Genomic DNA, 21758 nt, shown 5'->3' on the forward strand with positions numbered 1-21758 from the left:
TTTGCTCTAGTACATTGATCTAATATATACAAGCAAATCAGTTTTCTTTTGCATCAGGTAGGTGACAATGAACATGTCATTGGGCGGTTTCATAGTGTGTACTGCAGTTCTTTTTTTTTCCTGTGTGTTATTGTTCCCCTTTCCTCATAGTTTTGTGGAAATTGGTTTTGTTATCTTTCACTATTTGTACATTTTGTAAATACAGTTTTCTACACTGCATCTGAGAGTGACTTTGGCTAACCAAGTGACAAGTGTGAATGCGACTAGGTCATAATTCAAACCACATCAATACAGCCCCAAAATGATTTTTAATCAACTCTTGCCACGCTATTAAACTGTTAATTAAGCATTATCCTCACATGTCATTTTTTTGTTGTGTACTAAATGTGGTTAGATGAGAGAGCACTGCTGTAACCCTATAACAATAATTTGACTGAATCATAAAGAAATTCAATAATACTCCTAAAAAATCCCTAACCACATACAATAAACATAATTTTAGAATAAGTATATAAACCTTATAAAAATTACAATTCTCATCCAAACACCAATATATAGATTTGATGACATGATATATAATCACAGTATCTTCATAATGTGCTGCAATCAATTTAATTCAATGCATCTCTTTCATTTCCAAAGTGGGAGTGCCACAATTGTTGTCCAGACCCAAAGTGTTGTGCTCAAGGTGTGCCCTCCGTTGGGCGTGGTGGTCACATTAGTTGTAGTCCCATTAGTTGTAGTCCCATTAGTTGGAGTCCCATTAGTTGGAGTCCCATTAGTTGGAGTCCCATTAGTTGGAGTCCCATTAGTTGGAGTCATAGGAGCAACTGTGGTGGACTGTCTCACCTGGCCCACACAAACTCCAACATTTCCTACATTGTCCACAACAGACAGCTCAACTCTGTCTGCACAGCAGGAAGCCTGGTAGGAGATCACGGTGATGTTCTCGCCCCCTGGCCCGACTACTTGGGTTGTGTTGAGAGTGCCGTTCCCTTCACTGACGGTGATTCTATCAATACCCGTCCCATTTACACCGTCGGTCACGTTGGCCACAAATCCCCACTGGGAGGAGTCACAGAGCGATGAGGAAGAGGAACAGTTGGGGGATGTACTGACCTCTTGGCACACTGGACTGCTAACATCAGTCACCTGAAGGCAGATAGTGAAGTAGCAATATGATAAAATGTAAGTCTGATGTAATCCATCTATCTTCTACCGCTTAAAAAAAACCTTTAGTGCTTTTCTCTTACCACAGCAGCAACTGAAAATCTTAGCACAACATAGTTGATATCACTGGAAGCTTCATCCTCTGCCTCAATCGTAAGCGTGACATCATTCCCCGATGCCACACTGTCGGGAACGGTCAAGGTCACAGTGCCATTTGCTTTCCCGCCGCTGTCTGTTTCTATGGTCACAGAACTGGGCGATGTGGAGGTAAAGCTGCGGTCATTGGTAGCACGCACGGCGAAAGTCCCAGTTGCGCTCTCGTTAACGACTCCACCAGTTGTTTTGGTGACATTGAAAGGGACAGACACTGTGGAGCCTGGTTCTATGCTGGTACTGTTGGCTTGGGCCTAAAATAGGAGAAAAGCCATTTAAAGTGCATGTTAACAGTTTCGAATCACTTTAATTGCAATTATCCATCCCATCCATCCATTTTCTAGTCTGTTATAATTTATCTGCGCAATGAATTCAACTGTGATTTATCAGTTTGAGTGGATCAATGTTGATTATTGTTTTCTGAGAACTGAGGGTGTATGAAATCACCGTTATAGAAATGCTTGAAGTCCTAAGCTGAGTGGGGGCCTGCCTCATGAACCTGGTTGGAGTTGCCCTTGCTGATGAGTTGCTCTCTTCTCCTTCCAACCGAACCACAAAATCACCAGCTGGAATCTCATTAAATGTCACTAGGAAGTTTGACCCTCCTAATGACTGTGGAGAAAAGGACAAGGCTAATGATATAAAAGCAGAGTAAATATCTGAAGTAGTAATTATTGAAGCCTGTATCAAACAAAGTACTGGAGTTGGGGACTTTTGTTTTGGGACACTACGCTGTTATACTAAACAAACCAAACGAATAGTAATATGAAGTACGTATTTAGCGTTGAAATTATAGCAGAGGCATATTCACTTTGTTATTAATGAATTGAGTGATCAGTGTTTAAGAATGTTATCCAACATGCCTCTGAGGTCCCGGTGACTTCCGTTGGCCCTGAGCTGTCATACAACGTGACCTCTGGAATCATTACACTGTCACTTCCTGTCACTGTGACCAAGAGGGTGGCATTACCACCTGAAAGTTTGCACAATATGACATTCAATCATTTATACAATTTTACATGAGCTGAATAAAGACACAACTGGGGACATGGATAAAAGATTTGGAGGTCAAAGTGTATGATATGATCTTCACCTGTAATAGGACGCCCCTCCTTTAGAAAGAAATCACCATGGATTGCTTCACGGGCTTCCACAAGATTGTAGATGAAGTTCATTGAACTTTGACCTAGTGTCAAGAATGGCTAAAATTTACAATGGTCAAAACATCAATTTACCTGCCTCTTTGAGTTAAATTAACTAACCTGTGACCTTCACTGAGTAGGGGTCATTAGAGTCTACATTGAGTTTCCACACTCCTGATTCACTGTCATTGTTCAGGGCCAGTCTCCGTAGGTTACCAGCCAAGCTCGAAGATGCTAAAGGACCACTAGAATCACTCGAGTTCTGAGAAACACCTGCAAGGGTAGGAACAGGATATCAAATATATCTAATATATATATAATTTTGTATAAACATGCATAAACTGTGTTTTTTGGCAAGTACTTTGAATGAAGAAAAATATAGACTAGACAAACTAAAATACCTGTGGGGCTGGTCAGATTGTAGGAGAGAGAAGGGGTTCCTGTGATGTAAATAGTAATGTTTTGTAGCGAATTATCAACAGTAAATGTAAAATTATCAGGCTTTCCGGGCTTGATCACAATTTGAAAGACCGTAACCTGAAAAAGACAGTGTAGAAAAGTTTTAAACATCTTGCGCGCAGTTTTTCCTTGCTTCTCTCCTTTGATTTTCACTGACCAAGGCACTCGATGAGGAATCCCTTATGACACTTGTCACTAGAGCAAGGTCTGCCTTGCTAACCTCAATGGCCTGACCTCCAGAGGCCCGGGCAATATTACGGTACAGTTCGGCATCAGCTCGATTCAGTGTTCTTTTGCGTCGACTGGACAAGACATCCGTCAACATGAAAGTCACCTGGAAATTCAAGAGAGCCAAAACCAAACGAAAAAAAACGAAACACTTGGTTGGTTCATATAGTGATGATAATTTCATAATTTGGCCCTAATATACCTCAAACCTTGCGATGTTTTGACATTTTAAGATGTAAAACGGACTCACTTCAGACTTTGTGCTTTCTATAAGGGCAGTGATGGTGCTTTCCAGAAAAGCATCTTTTGCTGGAGCATCAGTGAAGACAAATATCTCAGACAAGGATGGAGCAGCAGTAAGGGCAAGCTGTCAACCGAAAACAGAATAGTCAAAATGTAGCCACTGACCTGAATAAAAAGTAAATTTGCAGAGTTTAATTCGGATTCATCTGTTGCACTTATAGTACTTGTGACTTAACACCATTCTGTTCTCTTAACTTTCCCAAAACACACAATAAAGTCAATTAGTTTAATCCAGATTTAGTAAATTAGTATCTAAATTGGAAATTGTATTTCCTAAGAAAGGGTTCACTGCGCTTCAAAACACCTGCAGTCCAGACAAGGACAACTCTGGAATGTCTCCACCGCCACTGGCAGTCAGTCCATTGATGCTTTCTTTGAATTTGTCTGCATCGGTCGTCGACAGCAAAGGTCCAAATCCTGCAAATGATAAAAGAATATTATATTATTTGTTACAGTAGGGTGTGTTCTCTACAACCTGCAACCTGAGACTAAGTATAGGAGCATGAATACACTTGGTATGAGTGCTTGCTTCCCACCTGGATCATTGAACGGAACCAATATATAGGCCGAAGGCTCCTCTTGGGTTCCCCTCTTACTGTCAATGATGTCAAAGGAAATTCTTTTCGCTGCTGCTATGTCATCGCTCATGCTGCCTGTCGTGTCGATGACAAAACACAGTGCAGAGGACTGGGAGAGGCCCATCAGTCTGCAAGAATTTGAAAGACAAACCATATTCACTCCATGTCTTCACCGTGACCAGTTGCGCCTCGGGATTAAGAATGCTCCGTTAAAAAGGGTTTGCCAAGATGTTCATTTCATGTACCGTGTGAAGTTCTTGTCTCCTACAGCTGTTCTGATGTCCTCCAGAAGCTCCATAGTGGCATTCAAGGCCAAATTTGCTGCTTCTTGGTGAAGTGAACCATGGCTGGACTCAATCGTGTCTTTATTGATGCCCCCAATTGGGTCACGTTTACTCGTTTGGTCAAGAGAACCTCCATGGCTGCATTTACCTTGGAGCACAAAGGAATACAATGGATTGTGTACCACCCCAGAATGTATCATTAATTTCATATCATTCATATTATTCTTTTTGTGTCCAAGAAATCCAATGTTGTGTTAGGCTGCAAAGTGATCCAATAAGTCTAATTGATGTTTCAAATCTGCAAATCATTCATACAACAAATTTCTCGCAGTTACCATCTGGTTTGTCTGGCGATATGACGCTGAAGTATCCTGAAGTAAGAAGTCCTTGCTCGAGTACGTCAGGCAAAATGTTGTCATCACAATTGTCTCCTGTGCAGTTTCTACACGTTGAAATATTTATTCCTACAAGAAAATTAGGTCAGGAAAAATCGGATCGTGATTCAATACCCAATGTTTAAAAGACAAGCTTTTAAACCAATTGTGGTTGCAAGCCTATCTCTTATTGTAGTGCTGTAGATTGGGCATTGGTTACAAAACGGACTAGTTAATCATTCTATCGCCAATAAACAAAATGGATGGAGGGATAATTAAAAACTTTGAAAACAAATATTTGATCATCCACTGTTAATCTTGTTTCAATAAATGTCCAAATTACAATATATACCCATCTTCTAATTTGGGTTCATTTTTTTATTTATATTTTATATTTGTACCCAACTCCAGAGGGGTGGTGCCGCACCAGTCAACCTTACCCCACATAACTGGCCCCATGTATGCTACAAGAGCCTCATTGTATCAGGACAAATGAGTATTTTAAAAACAAACCATCCTAGGGTAGTCGTATGATAAGATGACAGTGTGCCTTTTGTTGTGTTTTACTAAAGCTATACACCCCATTCACACAGAGCAGTAGTTGCTACGGAAAGCATTCCTTATAAATATGAACAGCATCCTACCGGCCACATTTACGATAGTTTGGTCAGGTTTGATCAGGGCATTGTAAGGAAATGTATTCCCTAGCTCCACCCAGTTACTGTGGCTGTAGAAGTCCTGCAAACATACAACATCATAACTTATACTCATTATATGCGGCATCACTTGCATCACGCCTTCAGAACTACACTAGTCCTTAAACTCACCTGTAGTGTGTGACATATACGACCGAGAGTCCAGCGTGCAGTGTTGAAGTTCTCCAGTTTTACACTGGCCTTTACAGAAGACACACCTGCGCATGCGATACAACAACAAAAAATGAAGTACAACATAGCCACAATCCTGTTTCACTACTTTACGTTCACCATATAGGACAAATTAAGACAGATTTCATCTTAGTTGGTGAAGCGAAGTAAGACATAAGATGTTCCCTTTCTTGAACATGGTCTTCATATTTTGGTTGGTGCTCGTCACCAATGACGTTATTCTAGCATACTGGAACTTCCCCGTGTGGGACAAATAAATATTTTATCTCATTTTATTAGGCAGGTGAAGCGATGTTATATAAATGTTTTCCTTTTCTGAACATGCTCTAAATATTTTGGTTGGTGCAGTTCACCAACCAGGACCAATGATGTATCTCATCTCATGATGATGATGATAGAAATGTATTCATCCCACAGCGGGGAGATTTACTTGTCACATTGCAAGATTACAAGTGCCAAATTTAAAAAAGGATAAATAACAGACAAGGACAGCAGGTGAAGCAATATAAGGGGGGAAAAAAAAACGCGTAGAAGGATCAGCAACTCAACAAATGGTTTTGTGTACCTTGTGTGATTAGGTCTCTCCCTTTTTGGAACGTCTCACCATCAAAATGGTGCTCATCACTCAGCGCAGATACCAAATCCACATTGGCATTGCTCAAGTATATATTGGCAATGGAAATATGGAACGAGACACTGGACAGAAGTGAGGGGGAATTGTCTGAAAATGAACATGCCGCTTGTACTTGCTCAACTGTGAGACTGTCATCAATCTGAAAACAAAAAAAACAAAAAGTCAAAAGCTGTTTGTGAAACGATTATGTGAGACTAAATAAGTGTGTCGCTTATTTTACAGTTAAAACAAAGTCCCTTCCATCCGCCACAGCCATGTCTTTACAGACTTCAGCAGTCTTTTGAAGAACGGCCCTTTGGGTGATGTCGCGGTGAGTGCTTGAATTTCCATCAGACACAAAGAGTGGTTGGAAGCTTTGTGTTAGGCCTGTGAGGGTGAGGACCACAGACACCGGCAGCAAGACTTTCCACTTGTTGCTCATTATCATGATGTGGAGAAACCTAAATCACAATGGAAATTCTCTATAAATCCCAGTTTGTTGTAAAACCATCACTCTTCATTTATAATTGAATCCACAATCAGTTGCCAGAGCATTGAGTTGGAGTAACCCAGTCATAGAAAGAATTTAGAAACATGATATAACCTAGGGAACACACAAGCAAGAAAAAAAAAAGACGTTAAACTTGACAGACTCACCTTATATGTTCTTGTAGTTGACAAAATTATTATTCAGGCTGCTTTAGTCTCCCGATGAGTACATTTTAGTTCCCAGGATCAACACAGGTAAATTGTGGGTCCTTTCTTATTTGAGAGCCGCCGAAGTGTGTGTGTGTGTGTGTGTGAATATGAATTACTGAAGCTAGTCCAGCAACATGTTTAGTGACTAAGCAACAGTCAAATGGTATTTAGTCCAGTTGTTAACCTGCTGAATCAACATAGTCAACAAAACAAACACTTCTCCCTTGAGGCCTTTGTGGCTAATACATACCTTTGCCTCCTCACCCCTATTTTGAAAACAGGACTAAATCTTAAAGTATTGTTTCACTTTCCTTGAATGCCCAGATGCTAACATCACATTAATACAATTTATTTAGGTAGGAAAGCTGTTAGAACAGCTTTTGTAAAACTATTTCACATCATATTTTAGAGAAAGAGAACATATTATGGAAATGTGGTCTTTATTAATTGACTTTTATTTACTTGACTACATAATGCCATTTGCACTGCTAGCACAAATTAGATTTAGATAATAGATAATAAACACCTCTATGGCTTCATATACAGCAGATGCTTGCAAGTAATTCAAGTAATGTACTTACGTGTTATTATTTGAAATATTTGGTGTGAGTCATTGTGAATATCTGAGACGTACAGACAAGCTTAATAAAAACCTTAACAAATACAAAAAACATAATTAATGATGATTATGAAGGAAGAACTTGAGATAAATTAAATTTATTCAAGAGTGAATGAGGGAGTTTTCATAACCACCTCAGCATGACAGTAGTTTACAGATTGGAAATAAGAAACACTCTGCTTTTTTCGATATGCCCTCAAAATTATGACAGAGAACACAAGATAGAGAGTGATGGCAAAAGTGACAATGGCAATCCACCACAATCCTTCTTCTGGAGCTGCAGATATTGGATGTAACATCTGTCTCTCTGTATCATACACACAGTCAAGGTTGCTGTCCAACATGTAGGTGACATTACAGTCCTCAGTCATGTCAGGGTGGACACCAGACACTTTGAAGACCTCATATGGAGGAATCAATACCTGATGATTCATTTCCAGCGCAGAGTAATGGCTTATGTCGGCACCGAAACACGTGGACATCTCAAAACACGTGGAGCTCCTTTCAAGGCTCCTTTTATCAGAAGCTAACGTAAAGGAGCCAAACCGGACTTGCTTGTTAGAAATGTCCACATGTAAAGGTCTTTGTGTTCGGTAGTTGGCTTTGAGACATGTCACTTGACTGTGTTTCAAAACTGAATGGCTTCACTCAGAGAAGAGTAAAGCTTTGAATGGATAGAAATGGGCTCATTTTTGCTCCTTTGATGGCCACTTACTTGCCCAGTGTTTAATTTATTGCTGGAATGCTTATCCAAAGACTTTGTATACATGTATATGGCCACAGTATGCCGTTTCTCAATGTAGGCGTGGGCTGGCTTCCGAGCCTTTTCTTCTGCATCGCTCCAAGCCTGACTGAAGTCTGTATCCGATGCCATTGTCTTTATAACCATAGCATCAGTCAATACAATGGGTTTTGTATTGCAGCCGTATCCCCTGGAGTCGTTGGCTTGTGCTGAATCCTTAACAGAAGGAAAAGTTGTGGCTCAGCATTTACCCACTAGATGGCAATACAGCATTCTCTTTGAGAAATTTCATCAAATTACCTTTTCGGAAATGTACTGGCAGTGGGGTAGAAGATAGATGACGACAGACACCAGCGGGCAGGTTAGGAGAAGAAAGGTAGTAATGACCCATGCTAGGTTCCCCTGCCAAGTACATCTAGAAAGGAAAAAAATAACTGAGGACTGAATACAGCATAAAGGCCTTTCAAAAAATACAGCATTTTTTTCAGTGTATTTTTGTAACACTTATTCAAAGAGAGGAAAAACTGCTTTGACATTTTCAAAGGACAATATCACATGCATACACACACACACACACACACACACACACACACACACACACACACACACACACACACACACACACACACACACACACACACACACACACACACACACACACACACACACACACACACACACACACACACACACACAAAGGCCAACCACTTTACAACCATATATTGATAAAAATGTCCCCAAAGCAAAAGTTAAGCACTGTCAGGAAAATATTTTCTAATGAAACACATTTTTTGTTTTCAACTGAAACTGCACCTACATTTTGATAGATAACTATAATAGTATTTGTGAAAATTACATTCTGTATTTGCTTCATTTAAATTCTTGAATCATTATGCGTCACAAATCAGATGGAGAGATTGTTTGCTTAGTAACTCATACACAATTCAATGCAGGCCGTACCCCATTAAGAGAAGCACGTAGGTGGTCTCCCCCACCTTAGTTCTGAGACAAAACTTGCTTTTCAGCGCGGTACTCTTAGTTTTGTTTTTGTTTTAACTCAACACCCTGCTCAAATGAAATGTCAAACTGGATCTGCTAGTATTGCCACACCCTGCGCTGCAATGATGAAGTCAGCGTCTAGTTCGGAATCTATTCACAAAGGCCAGTTGGAATGAATCATAATAATACAATAGAATACAACTTTATTTACACAGGGCATTCCACAGAAACTGCAGTTATAACAAAATGCTTTACATAACATAAAATATTGACACAACGACAAAGACAGTGAAAACAGTAAGGTGTGAAAGATGACCTTAATGTATGTTAGGTGTAACTTTGTAAAATCAACAGTTTGGTGAAAAGGCGACGACTGAAGACTAGTAATCAGATTTTTTTTTTTTATGAAGCTGTCACGATTAAATGATTGCACATATTTTAAAATTCTAAGATTACTAATACAGCATGCACTGCACAACGTAAAACAATTCGACCATATTTGAGTATTTTAGTAAGGTGTGGGACTTTGTTTGAGGTGACAAAGGGTAACTGATGAGCCCACACCGAAGCCCGCATACAAAGGTTCGCTGAACCGAGCTTTAAATCTATGGATGAGCTCCATCCTCTCTGAGACAGAGTAAAATGCCACCGTGTTGCCACCATAGTCCAGGTACACGCCGATTCGTGACGCACGGGGTGCATTGGCGAGGTCAAAGTCTGCTTTATTGTGCCACGCGGAATATCCCGAGTCGGAGCAGAGCAGACTCCAAGACTTGTTGTTGTAGCCCAGCAGGCTGTGTGAGTTCTTCCCCTTGCGACTGATGCTTTTGTAGGCCACCCCAAGGGAAAACTCGCCACTCCACTCAGCTTCCCAGTAAAATCTGAAGCCGCTAAGTGGCTCCTTGCACAGCACTTGGGAGAAGCCATCGAAGCGTTCCGGATGATCAGAATAAAAGTGGACTGTCTTCTTCCTGGTGACCTTCTGGTTTCCATCTGACAGGACCAGCTCTTTATAGGCTGTATTGGCATCGAAGGACATCTTACAGGCATCTAAGAGCAAACATTCCTTCACTTAACTGCAATCAACAATCACTCACAATCAATCACAACACAATCCACTATAGTAATTATAGGTAGGGCCAGCGAGAGTAACATGATGATGATTCTCAGGGCAGCATTGGGCCAAGAGTAGAAGGTATGCTTCAACAATGAACTACTCACATCTCAAGAAGTCTGATCTTGTTTTTGGCTCCTGGAAATCCACTCTGTTAGGAACTGTTGCAGCAAGAGAATATGAAACATTTACTGTGATAAGTTGAGATCAAATGAGGCCACTTTCCTGAACAAAATAATAGCCACAATGCTTTGTGCAATTCATTTTAAACAACTGTAAAGTCCCTCTTTCAAATTATGCCTCGTTTTTGGGTAACATTCAATTTGATGGCTAAGCAACACATTGAAACCATTTTGTATCGGTCGAATGTTCAGTCCGTCCAGTTTCCAGTTCCCCCAGGTACCTGAATGCAGCACCAACAGAGTACCGCATTTTTGTTGGGCCACTGTGATAGTGGTTCTATTGATCAAACAACAAAAAAGTTGATCAATGAAGTTAATAAGCATAGTGAAGACACATTTAATGGAACAGATTTCTTGGGAGAAAGTGAAGCAAAGAAATATCATACCAAATGAATATTTCACAATTTGTTTTGTCTTCACATATGTATTTGCTCAATCATATCACTATAATTTGATGTTTTGGTTTACACTTACCTTTGATCCGTTTGTCTCCATTTCTTGGCAAAAGGATGTACACAGGCGTTTCGCTTACTGTTAAAAGGAGGCAAATTACATTTGTCTGCTGCACATTGAGCAGCAAACAAAATGTTTTTGTTTTTTGGAGGACAAACCTGTCTTGGAGATTTTACTGAGTTCCTTTTTACAGATATCATCAAGATATTCCTTCATTTCTAAGGCTGTTTTGCTCATCTCGCTGAAAGAGAACTGAGGGTTGATGAGCACTTTGGGTACCATGGCTTCTGGAGCAATGCACAGAGTTGGAAAGTTCTATTCAACAAAATGAGACAAGAGTTACACAATCAAGTAAAAAAAACTAATGAAAAAATATTAAAGCATTTAAATTGAAACATTTAACAGTGCTACATTTTGGGTAATTGAAAAGAACTCCACTGACCAAATTCTGAAATTATTCCGAAATAAATGACAATTGGTGACCTGCTGTCACGACTCGTCTGATTGTTTTATTATGTTTCTGTTGTTATGGTTTCTGTCCGTGTCTCTGTGTGCTCGCCCCTCCCCTCCTGTGTCTGCCCATGATCAGTGTGATCACCTGCCTCTCGTTACCTGTCGTGCATTTAAGACCTGTCTGCCCCTCACTCCCTGTCGGATTGTTCTCATCTCATGTCTTCTTGTCTCTCGTCCCACGTCCTTGTCTGTCAGTGTCGTTTCTGTTAGCCAGTCTGTCGGTCAGTCACGTTGTTTTGTTAGGTCGTTTATGTTAGCTTGTCCGTCTGTCATCCTCCATTCCAACTCCCCTTTTCCTTTAATTAACCCTGGTCCAAGATGCATTTGTTCGCCCTGCTCCATTCCAACCGTGACACCTGCAGGAAGTGAATGTTGTCTTCTGTTTCAAGAATCTGCCTCAGCTCTGCATCTCTTCTCTGCAGCTCCAGTATCTCCTGTTCCAGACGCTCCACATAGCCATCAGCTTGGGACATAGCCGCCTGCATGTTGGCTGTTATCATCTGATGGATTTCAGCCTTCCAGCGTTCCACTGCCTGTAGCATCTCATGGAACGTCTTATCACTCTCGACTTGGGCCCGCTGAGCACAGCTCTAACAGACAGGTACGGTCATTTTGTCAGGATGTTTAAGGTACATAAAAATATAATTTTGGAATGACTTGCTATCTATCAGAGTGTTAAGCTTGACTGGTCTTACTTTGAGAACATCCACATTATGCTTGAGCTCTTGCAGCTCTTTCATCCTCTCTTGAATTATGTGCTGGACCTCAGACTGTGTCACCACCAGGACTTTCTGGCAGAAACAAAGGATAAGAAGGACTTTATAAATCTCATCTCCTCTTACTTTGGAGCTACTGTAGGCTGCTAAGTATGACATTTTACTTTAATAAACAGCGTGATCTGGAAGTCTTGTGTATGGTTCATGAAACATATTTGAAACTTCATTTTCCCATCACGAACTTTAGATGTCTCCAATTTTTGTTTAATTTGACCAACAAATTGAGTAAGGTAACCAATCAGTACTGTTTCGTGTAACGATATACATGTCCCAGCCAATGACCAGACTGTCCTTATCTCCAGCAGCTTCTGTGGAAGTGCCATTTAGTTCACAATGCCTACTATACCTGTTTGTCGATGCGCTCCTCCTCCGCAGAGGTGATATTGTGGCCGCGGTGCTCTCGAACAGTGCACAAGACACATATGCACATCTGGTCAGAGCGACAGAACAGCTCCAGGCCCTTCTCGTGCTGTGGGCAGATCTTCCTGTCCAGGTGGCCTGTTTCATCCACCAGCTTGTGTCGCTTGAAGGTGGAAGACTCGTAATGTGGCTTCACGTGTGTTTCACAGTAGTAAGCCAAGCACATGAGGCATGACTTGACTGCCTTGTTCCGCCGACCCACGCAGAAATCACAGAAGGATTCCTGGTGCATATAGGGGAAAGGTGTGAGCTCTGGAAGTTGCCGGCGGGGCTCGTGGTAGACATCCGGTAAATCGCGTTTCAGCACGGGTCTTGGCGTGAAGGTTGCTCTGCATTGGGGGCAGCTGTAAACCCCCATGTGGTCAAACTGATCCCAGTAGATCTTGATGCACTCCAAGCAGTAAGTGTCCCCACATGGGATGGTGACCGGGTCTCTGAGTGCATCCACACAGAGAGGACAGATGGCATCTGGAGGTAAAGGGAAACCCGACTCAGCCATAATGCTTTTAGAACAAATGCGTGTAGACTCTTTTAAGCATATGTAGATCTCTCTGAATAAATCAAGAAGCATCTGAAGCAGAAGTGACCAAACACGGTGACATTCTGCTTTTATACTGACATTTCGAAAGGGGAGGTTTTGTGTACACTACAAGCAGACAGCCTGTCTCCTCACCCACAACGACGTCTCTTCGTCGTTTGTGTTGAAGTAGCAGTCAGCGACCTTTACAAATTTTAGTTTATCCATTGACATACGGGTCAGCAAGAAACTGTCATGTACTTTTTGTGGACCCAAAGCACGCTTTTATAAATTCAGAATGTATAAAACATTAAAAATAATTCAAGGCAGTGACTGCTGAAAAAAGCACTTAAGATCCATATACTCCTTCTTGCTGTATAGATATGTTCTTTTATTTTGTGTGCGGGATATATCCATTTATTAGACATACAGTTTTTTTCTCCCTACCGTGAAGGCCAGAGGAAATGAACAACAATAAAACAGCTGCAGTAAGCTGTCACTAGAAGCCAAATTGAATGGAACCCAAATTAATATTATTGCTAACCCTCGCAAGTCCCTGCTATTTACCGTTTTACCGTGTCAAAATGATTGACTGCGAAAGATTTTTAAATCAGGAAACCAAGATGTTTTCACTGTGCTGTAAATGAACAGACTCGAAATCGCTGAGTTTCAGGTGCACTGTCACGACTTGCTCATTGTGTTTTTATACAGAATTTCTCAGCAAAAGGTTTCCGTGCTTCTAGCTGTTTCCCAGTGTCCATGTGACTGAGCAGGTTGAGTTTCATGATGGTGCATGTTTTCAAAACAATTCTTGTGTACCATGAAGAGAAAACATGCTGTCAGGATGTGGGCACCTACGCAAATACATGCTATAATGTGGACAAATAATGCAAGGTGACAATATCCAGGATTTAGATGAAGTGTGCATTGTGGGCATTTGACAGCAATTTAGGGAATGATCACTCGCCCTTGTGAAGGAATCTTTCAGTTGGCTCATACAAGTATGAATAATCAGGCGCTTACATTTTGTGAGATTTTGCTGCAGCATACTTGGCACAGAACCAAAATAAGTGATGTTGTTGCTGAATCTGTTTGTGGAGGCGTTGCCAAAGTAGAGTATCTAGGTGGAACGTCTTGGATGAGTCATGGGGAACATGTGGCAAATTAGCTGTGATGTGATGGAGGTCTGTCACATGGAGTGCATCCCTCTGATGTGTTTGTGGAAAAAAAGCAAGAGGCGGGCTGTGTAAGCATATGTTTGGAAGAGGAAAGAGCGGAGATAATGCTCATAATGATGCTCAAAGGAGGGCAACCCAGCTCTGATGCTCCCATAGGATGCCAAACCTGGCTGACAGGACAGATGGAGGGAAGGGAAGAGAAGCCATTTGGATTATGAGAGGATGAGCAAGTCAAACAGAAGAAAATACATTGTCTTTTGACCAATCCTTAAAACCATTCATCACACTGGGATAAAACAAGCATTCAACTTCAGCCAAGGATATAAATGTGTGAGAAGAAAAAATGAAAAACTCTACCTCTGAATGGGTAAATAATAATAATGGGCAATACTTTTCAGGTTTTTTTTTTGTATTAGTTTTTGTTATTTTCCATGTGAGTGAATATTGCTCAGGCTTACCATCATGAAAGAGTTTGATGGGATTTATGGGTCAGCTATGTCGTCAGTGCGCTTTGTCCTTTCGAGGATGACTCTCATCATGTGCAAACAAGCCTACTACTGTCATTGTGGCCCAAATAGAAGCTGTCACATATGCATGATGAACAAAATAAAAATACGGTTGAACTGCAGAAAATGCAGAGAACGCTGTAGCATAGCGGGTAATACAAATACAGTAGATTAAAATAATTAATGATATACTAACAGCATGTTTTATGAGACAAAAAGAGACAGAAGCTAAGTGGTGGTGATGTCACTGATGGTGCTGGGTGGTACTCTCTCCCTCCTCCCCTTCTCTCCTCCTCCTATCCAAGCATCTGCATGGATGTCGTCACCGCTAAAGAGCCTGGGAGTGGCAGAGTGGAGGAAAGGAAGTGGAGGAAAAAAGAAGGGAGGAGGAGGACAAGAAGGTTGAGCAGCCGTGAGCGATTTCCGGGATTTCCTTAAAATATCCACGGGCAAGCAATCCTGCAGCCTACAGCAGCAGGTACACTTTGTTTTCTTTGCAGTGGATGCCCTGAGGGACAATGCAGCAGGGAATACTGCCAGGAGGACATTGTTTATATGCCAAAGGATTGCACTTTCTTTGCTCCAGCAACATAAATAATATATCTGTCAAATGATTTTGAGAAATACTATATCTTAGTGGTATTTATCTACTTGCTACTTTCTTTTTACAGTGAGTATGTATGAATATTCTAATAAGCTAATTAATCCTGTCATCTACGAGGTGATGTTGATCATGACATCATGTAAGGCAATTCAAAATTGCATCCGACTTTAGATAGGTTTAGAAAAGCATAACTGAAAAATATATGATGGCTGAATCTATGTCTGTGTCTTGAGTTGAGGGGAAAAAAGAAAGTAAACGACCTTCATTTGTTATCCTGAACAGAGTGGGCCAAAGAGGGGCCATTTGTAAATGGGGATGATTGAATTAAACTGGCCTGCAATCAGCTTGAGTAACAGAACTGTGATGGATGTGAAACTGCTGCTGCATGCTTCTAAAAAATTCAGAGCCAAACAAAATAATCACTTCAACTGATTAACATGCCAATCAAGTTTTGGAAATGTTTTCCTTCAACAAAAATGGAGGTGTACTCTATTCCAACCCCCAAAATAATAATGCAATGCTTATCCACAGTGTGTTTGTCAGCATGGCTGAGGGCTCTGTGTTGACAGCAGAGGTGGAGATGTCCTTCCACAAATTTGCCATTCATGGTGACACCAAGGCGACGGGGAAGGAGATGAACGGCAAGAACTTTGCCAAAATCTGCAAGGACTGTCTCATCACTGACGGCAAGAATGTCACCACTACAGATGTTGACATCGTCTTCACCAAAGTCAAGTAATGTTTTCAATGCAGCATCGTTAGCAGACAAAGTAGTCATTTGTAACAGGGCAAATCTAACTTAGTAAAGGATACCTGACATGACAAACCATTAATAGATTTAGTTTAACACGCAATATTCATTTAGTCCGCACTGTTACGTTGAAAGCAAATGAAGTATCACTCCCCAAATCCAATGTGATCCCGCGGGATGCTGCTGGCGATGGGAAAATGAAGCTTCAAAATGTTTCATAAACCAATTGTGTTTATTGCGCCCTCTAGATAGCACTCTCTGTTCGCCTTTGAGCCAAAAGCACACTGACTTGCCATTTCCTAAACACCTTTCTTTAAACCAATAGTGCCATCTAGAGAAATAAAAAAACAGTTTTATGAAGCATTTAAAAAAAAAAAGCAAATACCCTGACCCACACCAGCACATACTATTTAAACCTATACCAAGTTCTCCTCCCACAAAGAAGAAATCTCGCTTGCCAGCAGGCTGTGACTTGCCATCCCTTGATCTAAATTTATGTGTTTATTTAATTGTGATTCTTGTGTTGAATGCCACCAGGATAGGATAATGGTAATTGCAAAGAAATCATTTGAACACATGCAGGTGCCACACAAAGATTACATTGACTACTTTAAGAACCTGTCGGAATCTCACATTCCTGCATTACATAAAGAATCTGATGGTATATCCGTCCTCTGGCACTAGAAAGATTTTTCTCAGAGGAGCCTACAACGGTATTACATGTTTCCTCAGGTCCAAGTCAGCTCGTGTAATCACATTTGAGCAGTTCATCATGGCCTTGACTGAGCTGGGCCCGAAGCGCTTCAAAGGCAAGAGTAAAGAGGAAGCTCTCCAGCTCCTCTATGGGCTCATTGTTGGCAAGGAGCCTGCCAATGCTGGAATCACTGTGAGTACATTGTCATTAGTTCCACTGCACTCATGCCTCCTTCTGCAGAGGAAGAGCTTGGTGCTCCATATGAGGCACAACAGAGGGGATGCATGCTTACCAATTTCAGTCAAATGAAACATGTTACAATCGCAGTGATGTGACTGAGAAATTACCTTGTGTGGTTATTATTTTATTGTTTGATTAGAGACCAGCAAAGGCAGCGGCTGTGGACAGACTGACCGACACGTCCAAGTACACAGGAACACACAAGGAGAGATTCGATGATTCAGGAAAAGGAAAGGGAAAGCTTGGACGCGAGGACATCCCAGACAGTAGTGGCTATGTTGCATCTTACAAGGGAAGCGGCACTTATGATGACAAAGTGAAGGAATCCTAATCCTGAAGACACACATACGATTTTGGTCTTTCTATATTTTCAGGTAATATGCACGTATTGGCAAGCATATAAACTGAATTTGTGCTTAACTTTGTGCCTTATTATGCAAATCTCAAATGTGAAATGCTCTTCCAAATATTCTAACATTGTATTTTTGGAATGGAGATTCATTTATCTGGTGTCAGGCAATGACAATAATACCAGCCTTGTCACCTTGTCAATTGATCACTATTTATCCCATTTACATCATTGAAAAAAAGGGATAACAGGAAAGAATTCATATAATAAAATTCTAAATATCAAATTGGCTTTAGTAAACACTTTGCCAAAGATGAGATATTTTTGCTGATATGCCAAAAAAAAACTGCTTGAATACTGCGTGTCATACTAATCTGCAGCTAACAATGTCAGGCCTGAAACTGGTGTCTTTTAATGACATTTAGGAGCAAGAGTGGCACAACAAACAGAAGTGGAAAATGTTCATCTAGATTGCTCCTCCTTGGATGCCGAAATTGAGTGTTCATGTGTCTGTGTCTCTGCATCTCAATATAGCCTAAAGTAACCTGATAAACAGCACCTGATAAAAATCCTTTCCTTTCACATCCGTGGCATATGATTAAAATTAAAGTTTAACTAGTATAGTACATTATGTTTATATTCAAGGAAAAGTGGGGGAAATGTAATTTACTATATTTTAGTCATGTGCTATCAACAATTAAGTACCCAGTGTAGTAGAGTAAAAAGATATTGAATGAGTCGATTTACCTTTATATTGCCACACTTAAGCCATTAAGTTGAGCTCTCAATACTGTCTTTGCAAAAGGATTGCATATTACTAATATAGACTTTGTGGATGTGCAGCATGTAGGATTTAGACCTAATAAATGAAAATTGCTTGTGGAACGAAGTAGCACCATTGCAGTGTCACTGCTAGACTGATTGTAATTAAGTAAAAAATTCAATAAAGGAATTACTTTTACAACATTAAAACTGGCACTGTTCCATTTGTTACTATGCTGATTCATCCATTTTCCATTTACACCCTCCACCTTGGAACTTTGGAGTGCATCAAGTCTTTCTTTAAAAGTACAGCGCTGGACACAAAGCTTTTTTTATTTAATAGAAGTTATTTTTATGTAAAAGGACAATGTGAAGTACAATAACGCTCACGAATTCTCACCTGCCTCACAGTCAGAAGTGAGTCATGAGATGTGGGTGCTGTTTTTTTCCCCCCACATGCCCAAAATATAGTTGTTTGGTTAGTTGAGGATTTCAAATGTCGACAGCTGTGAATGTGAAGTGATCTGTAGTCCAAGGGTGAAAAACGACTGTCACCAAAGCTCAACTAAGAAAGACTCGGGTTCACATCTGTTGAGGACAAGCACGAGAGAAAAAGGAGCAATGGATCGTTACATTCGCAATGTTCCCAATGGCCTCAATCACAGGTGTCAAACTCAAGGCCTGGGGGCCAGATACGGCCCACCACATCATTTGATGTGGCCCGCGAAGACAAATTGTGCATCAAATTCGTGTGTCATTACTAGAATTGCAAATTGTCTTCACTTTTAATATCTTTTTTTTTTTTATATTTGACCAGTTTTTACTCGTCCGACTTGAAAACGAGTTATTTGTCAGTTTGTTTTGTAGCTTTTACTGCATATAATATGAGGTGCTCATACATTTATTTGAGTTGACAGTCATAATGGCCCTCCGAAAGAAGCTATGACTACAATGCGGCCCGTGAAAAAAATTAGTTTGACACCCCTGGCCTAAATGTATTTTTTGAGGTTATACAGCGATGCTATCAGATAACCTGACACCTTTGACCCAAATCACTACTGTACACATGTACACACCTTGATACAGTGCGGAGCCTCTGGGGATGCTGCCTGTTGACGCGTCCCTCCTCAACTGAAGTGAACACAGAGATTAAAGGGGACCTCCCGGTACAATTTGATCAGATAACGTCAGTAAAGAGATTGTTATTCCAGAGGACTGATTCCCTCCATCCATCTGGACCTTTAAAAGTCAAGCATTGAACGGAAAGAATCTTTTGAGAAACAACTCGGCAGAAACTTTGTCTGTATTTCCTTTTTTTAGTGGATTATTGGTGGTGTTTTCAGGGTAACAAAGTCAGAGAATGGACAGGAGATTATGTGTGGGATTTCAAAAAGGTATAAGTATTATTCTTGTTATTTTCTACTCACATATTTTTGAGGGAATTGCAGTCATAAAATGTACACCAATTGATTCAAACATGTCAAACTAACATTTGAATATTTTGAGGACTTTTTAATCATGTGCAACACAGTTTTTTCAGTGAATGGCTGCAATGATGCCAAATAAAAATAAATGCCACAAAAAATAGATAAACATTTCCACAATATCTATTCTAACGTGTTTTTATTCCTACTGTCAATGGACTTTCCCTTCAGGTGTAAGATGCAAAGGCTCGTGTGCACTCGTTTTGTCATAATCCTGCTGTGGCACAGTGCAAGAGCCCAAATGTCCATCAGCGTATTGAAAAAGGCTGCAGGTAAAAATTACCTTTTTTTTTTTCTTTAAGTAAAAAAAATGATTCAAACCACAATTTGATGTGGTTACACGGCCCAAAACCTTTATCAAATTGCCTGCATTTATTTGCGGACAAAGATAAAATATGATGTGAACCTTAACATGTTTGGATGCATATGTCTAATATATTTGTTCTTGTGTTGTTATTTGAAATATTGTTGATTTAAAATTTGATGTACTTTTATGTTTGCAGAGGCACTGGAGGATGAGCTTACGTACAATGAGTAGGACTTCGAGTGTGCCTTCAACAGCTGCTGCTGTGCCAGCCTCGAACTCCGTGAGCTCGAAGATGATCTGCTAAGGGTGCTGAACCTGACTATGACCCTGTCTCAAATGGGGGACAGTATTCTCAAAATTGTTGGTATGTATAAACATAGCCAAAGGAACTCAAAGCTCCCAAAACTAAAATATTTAAAACAAAATGAAAAAAAAAAAGAAAAATCTAAAACTATTGCATGGCACTCCAGCATCCATAACCCGGGTTATTTTGATATTTTCAGAGGTGGGAGTGGGCAGGAGTAGAGAAGTCCACACAAATGAAGGTGATGATTGATCACAGTTCAAGTGACACTAATCTTTTTTTACATTGAGTGTTTTAGACTGCCACCACAGATGTTGAGTCTCTGGTATGGAGTGCCAACAACTGCGACAGCTGATCCTGACTCCAAACGCAGCAGCTGCAGCTTCGTGCCAGCCCAAACTGCGCGTCCATGTTTAGAAAGCAAAAGAAGCACACAAAGCTCAAAAAATACAAACAAGAAAAGGTCAACAACAAGCTGGAGCTACTGCAACATGCGCCGATTATGTCGAAGATTATTTGTTAGTTATTCATTATCAACAAGCCAAAGTTTCCTGTGACTTTTTTTTTTAAACACTTCGCTTTCTCAAGCTGTCCAAGTGAATGAGCGAGCCACGGAAGGCGACGTTATCTCATCCTGTCTTTTTTCCTGTTGGACTGTTTTTGTCTCAGGAGGGATGAGTGTTGCATTCACTGCCTATTTGAGCCTCCAAACAAGTTGCCTCAGGCCTTTCACCAAGAACAGCCCAATCCCTTATGATGACATCATCCTAAAGCATGGAAATGGATTCAACCCAGCTCTCGGTAAGAGTAGCACCGTATCAAGATCCATGCATAACATCATTAGATTATCAAATCATTTTTTATGCGTATATCCCACAAACCATTTAAATCAAAACTCTCTGAGGCCTGAACACATTTTGAGGCTCTCTCTTTACCCAGCTCTAGCTTAACTACAAGCTCAGCTACGTGTGGACAAAGGGATGAAATATAATATAATCACATAATAGCAAGAATATTTGCATATAAACAAACATCATGGCTGTATGTAGTTTTCAATCAATCCATCTATTGCATTTCAATATTATTCTGTCAATACCGCATGTTACTATCAAAACGTTTCCTTCTTCAAAAGTACATTGTAGGGTTTTTTTTCTCCATAATATTTAGAACTTGAGTCCACCATGCTTTCGGTGAAATCTCATCGACATTGCGACCTGGTGTATTTAGTGCAGTTTCAAAAGTAAACACATAAAAGTCAAGAATTGTTGCTGCAGTACATTTGAGAATGCCCTTGGCTGAATTCATTTTGGAGTGCTGTTAAGTGACTTTGTGGCCTTTCTACGTGTAGTTTGTT

The 21758-nt window shown here is 40.5% G+C and overlaps 3 protein-coding genes across 5 annotated transcripts; 1 reads left to right on the forward strand and 2 right to left on the reverse strand.

Moving 5' to 3' along the window:
• Positions 1–289: 289 nt before the first annotated feature.
• LOC119123980 (von Willebrand factor A domain-containing protein 7-like) lies at positions 290–9352 on the reverse strand. 2 transcript variants are annotated; one of them, XM_037253492.1, is made up of 19 exons: positions 9212–9352; positions 6433–6652; positions 6144–6351; positions 5519–5604; positions 5336–5429; positions 4653–4781; positions 4279–4465; positions 3992–4161; positions 3760–3872; positions 3403–3519; positions 3082–3258; positions 2867–3002; positions 2586–2738; positions 2417–2509; positions 2187–2296; positions 1771–1935; positions 1254–1577; positions 816–1152; positions 290–740 (listed from the first exon to the last, which is right to left on the reverse strand). In XM_037253492.1, the coding sequence occupies exons 1-19, from the start codon at positions 9214–9216 to the stop codon at positions 631–633; spliced, it is 2934 nt and encodes a 977-aa protein (XP_037109387.1). In that variant the 5' UTR covers positions 9217–9352; the 3' UTR covers positions 290–630. The 2 variants fall into 2 exon arrangements, with proteins under 2 accessions (XP_037109387.1, XP_037109396.1); XM_037253501.1 differs by lacking the exon at positions 9212–9352 and adding an exon at positions 6849–6991.
• An 84-nt stretch (positions 9353–9436) lies between these two features.
• On the reverse strand, positions 9437–13298 carry ftr84 (finTRIM family, member 84). Its single transcript, XM_037253516.1, has 7 exons — positions 12635–13298; positions 12208–12303; positions 11869–12102; positions 11158–11314; positions 11021–11077; positions 10472–10525; positions 9437–10300 (listed from the first exon to the last, which is right to left on the reverse strand). Exons 1-7 carry the CDS (start codon positions 13277–13279, stop codon positions 9759–9761), a joined length of 1785 nt encoding a protein of 594 aa, XP_037109411.1. The 5' UTR covers positions 13280–13298; the 3' UTR covers positions 9437–9758.
• Positions 13299–15234: 1936 nt separating this feature from the next.
• tppp2 (tubulin polymerization-promoting protein family member 2) lies at positions 15235–18514 on the forward strand. 2 transcript variants are annotated; one of them, XM_037259302.1, is made up of 4 exons: positions 15235–15387; positions 16057–16248; positions 16997–17150; positions 17338–18514. In XM_037259302.1, exons 2-4 carry the CDS (start codon positions 16058–16060, stop codon positions 17527–17529), a joined length of 537 nt encoding a protein of 178 aa, XP_037115197.1. In that variant the 5' UTR covers positions 15235–15387; position 16057; the 3' UTR covers positions 17530–18514. The 2 variants fall into 2 exon arrangements, with proteins under 2 accessions (XP_037115197.1, XP_037115206.1); XM_037259311.1 differs by having other exon boundaries at positions 15244–15387; positions 16045–16248.
• Positions 18515–21758: the final 3244 nt, after the last annotated feature.

This window comes from Syngnathus acus, chromosome 1 (genome assembly GCF_901709675.1).
Source record: "Syngnathus acus chromosome 1, fSynAcu1.2, whole genome shotgun sequence".
In the NCBI taxonomy this organism is placed as follows: Eukaryota; Metazoa; Chordata; class Actinopteri; order Syngnathiformes; family Syngnathidae; genus Syngnathus; species Syngnathus acus.

Bases quoted from the DNA above. Each gene is read 5' to 3' on its own strand.
- ftr84 (XM_037253516.1), bottom strand. From the start codon at position 13,279: ATGCTTCTTGATTTATTCAGAGAGATCTACATATGCTTAAAAGAGTCT. The intron at 12,304-12,634 runs GTATAGTAGGCA...TGTTTCTGCCAG, and splicing joins AGGAGCGCATCGACAAACAG to AAAGTCCTGGTGGTGACACA. The intron at 11,078-11,157 runs GTTTGTCCTCCA...TCCTTTTAACAG, and splicing joins CAGTAAAATCTCCAAGACAG to TAAGCGAAACGCCTGTGTAC.
- tppp2 (XM_037259302.1), top strand. From the start codon at position 16,058: ATGGCTGAGGGCTCTGTGTTGACAGCAGAGGTGGAGATGTCCTTCCAC. The intron at 16,249-16,996 runs GTAATGTTTTCA...ATGTTTCCTCAG, and splicing joins ATCGTCTTCACCAAAGTCAA to GTCCAAGTCAGCTCGTGTAA. The intron at 17,151-17,337 runs GTGAGTACATTG...TTGTTTGATTAG, and splicing joins CTGCCAATGCTGGAATCACT to AGACCAGCAAAGGCAGCGGC.
- LOC119123980 (XM_037253492.1), bottom strand. The intron at 6,352-6,432 runs GTAAAATAAGCG...TTTTGTTTTCAG, and splicing joins GAAGGGACTTTGTTTTAACT to ATTGATGACAGTCTCACAGT. The intron at 2,739-2,866 runs GTATTTTAGTTT...CTACCCTTGCAG, and splicing joins CAATCTGACCAGCCCCACAG to GTGTTTCTCAGAACTCGAGT.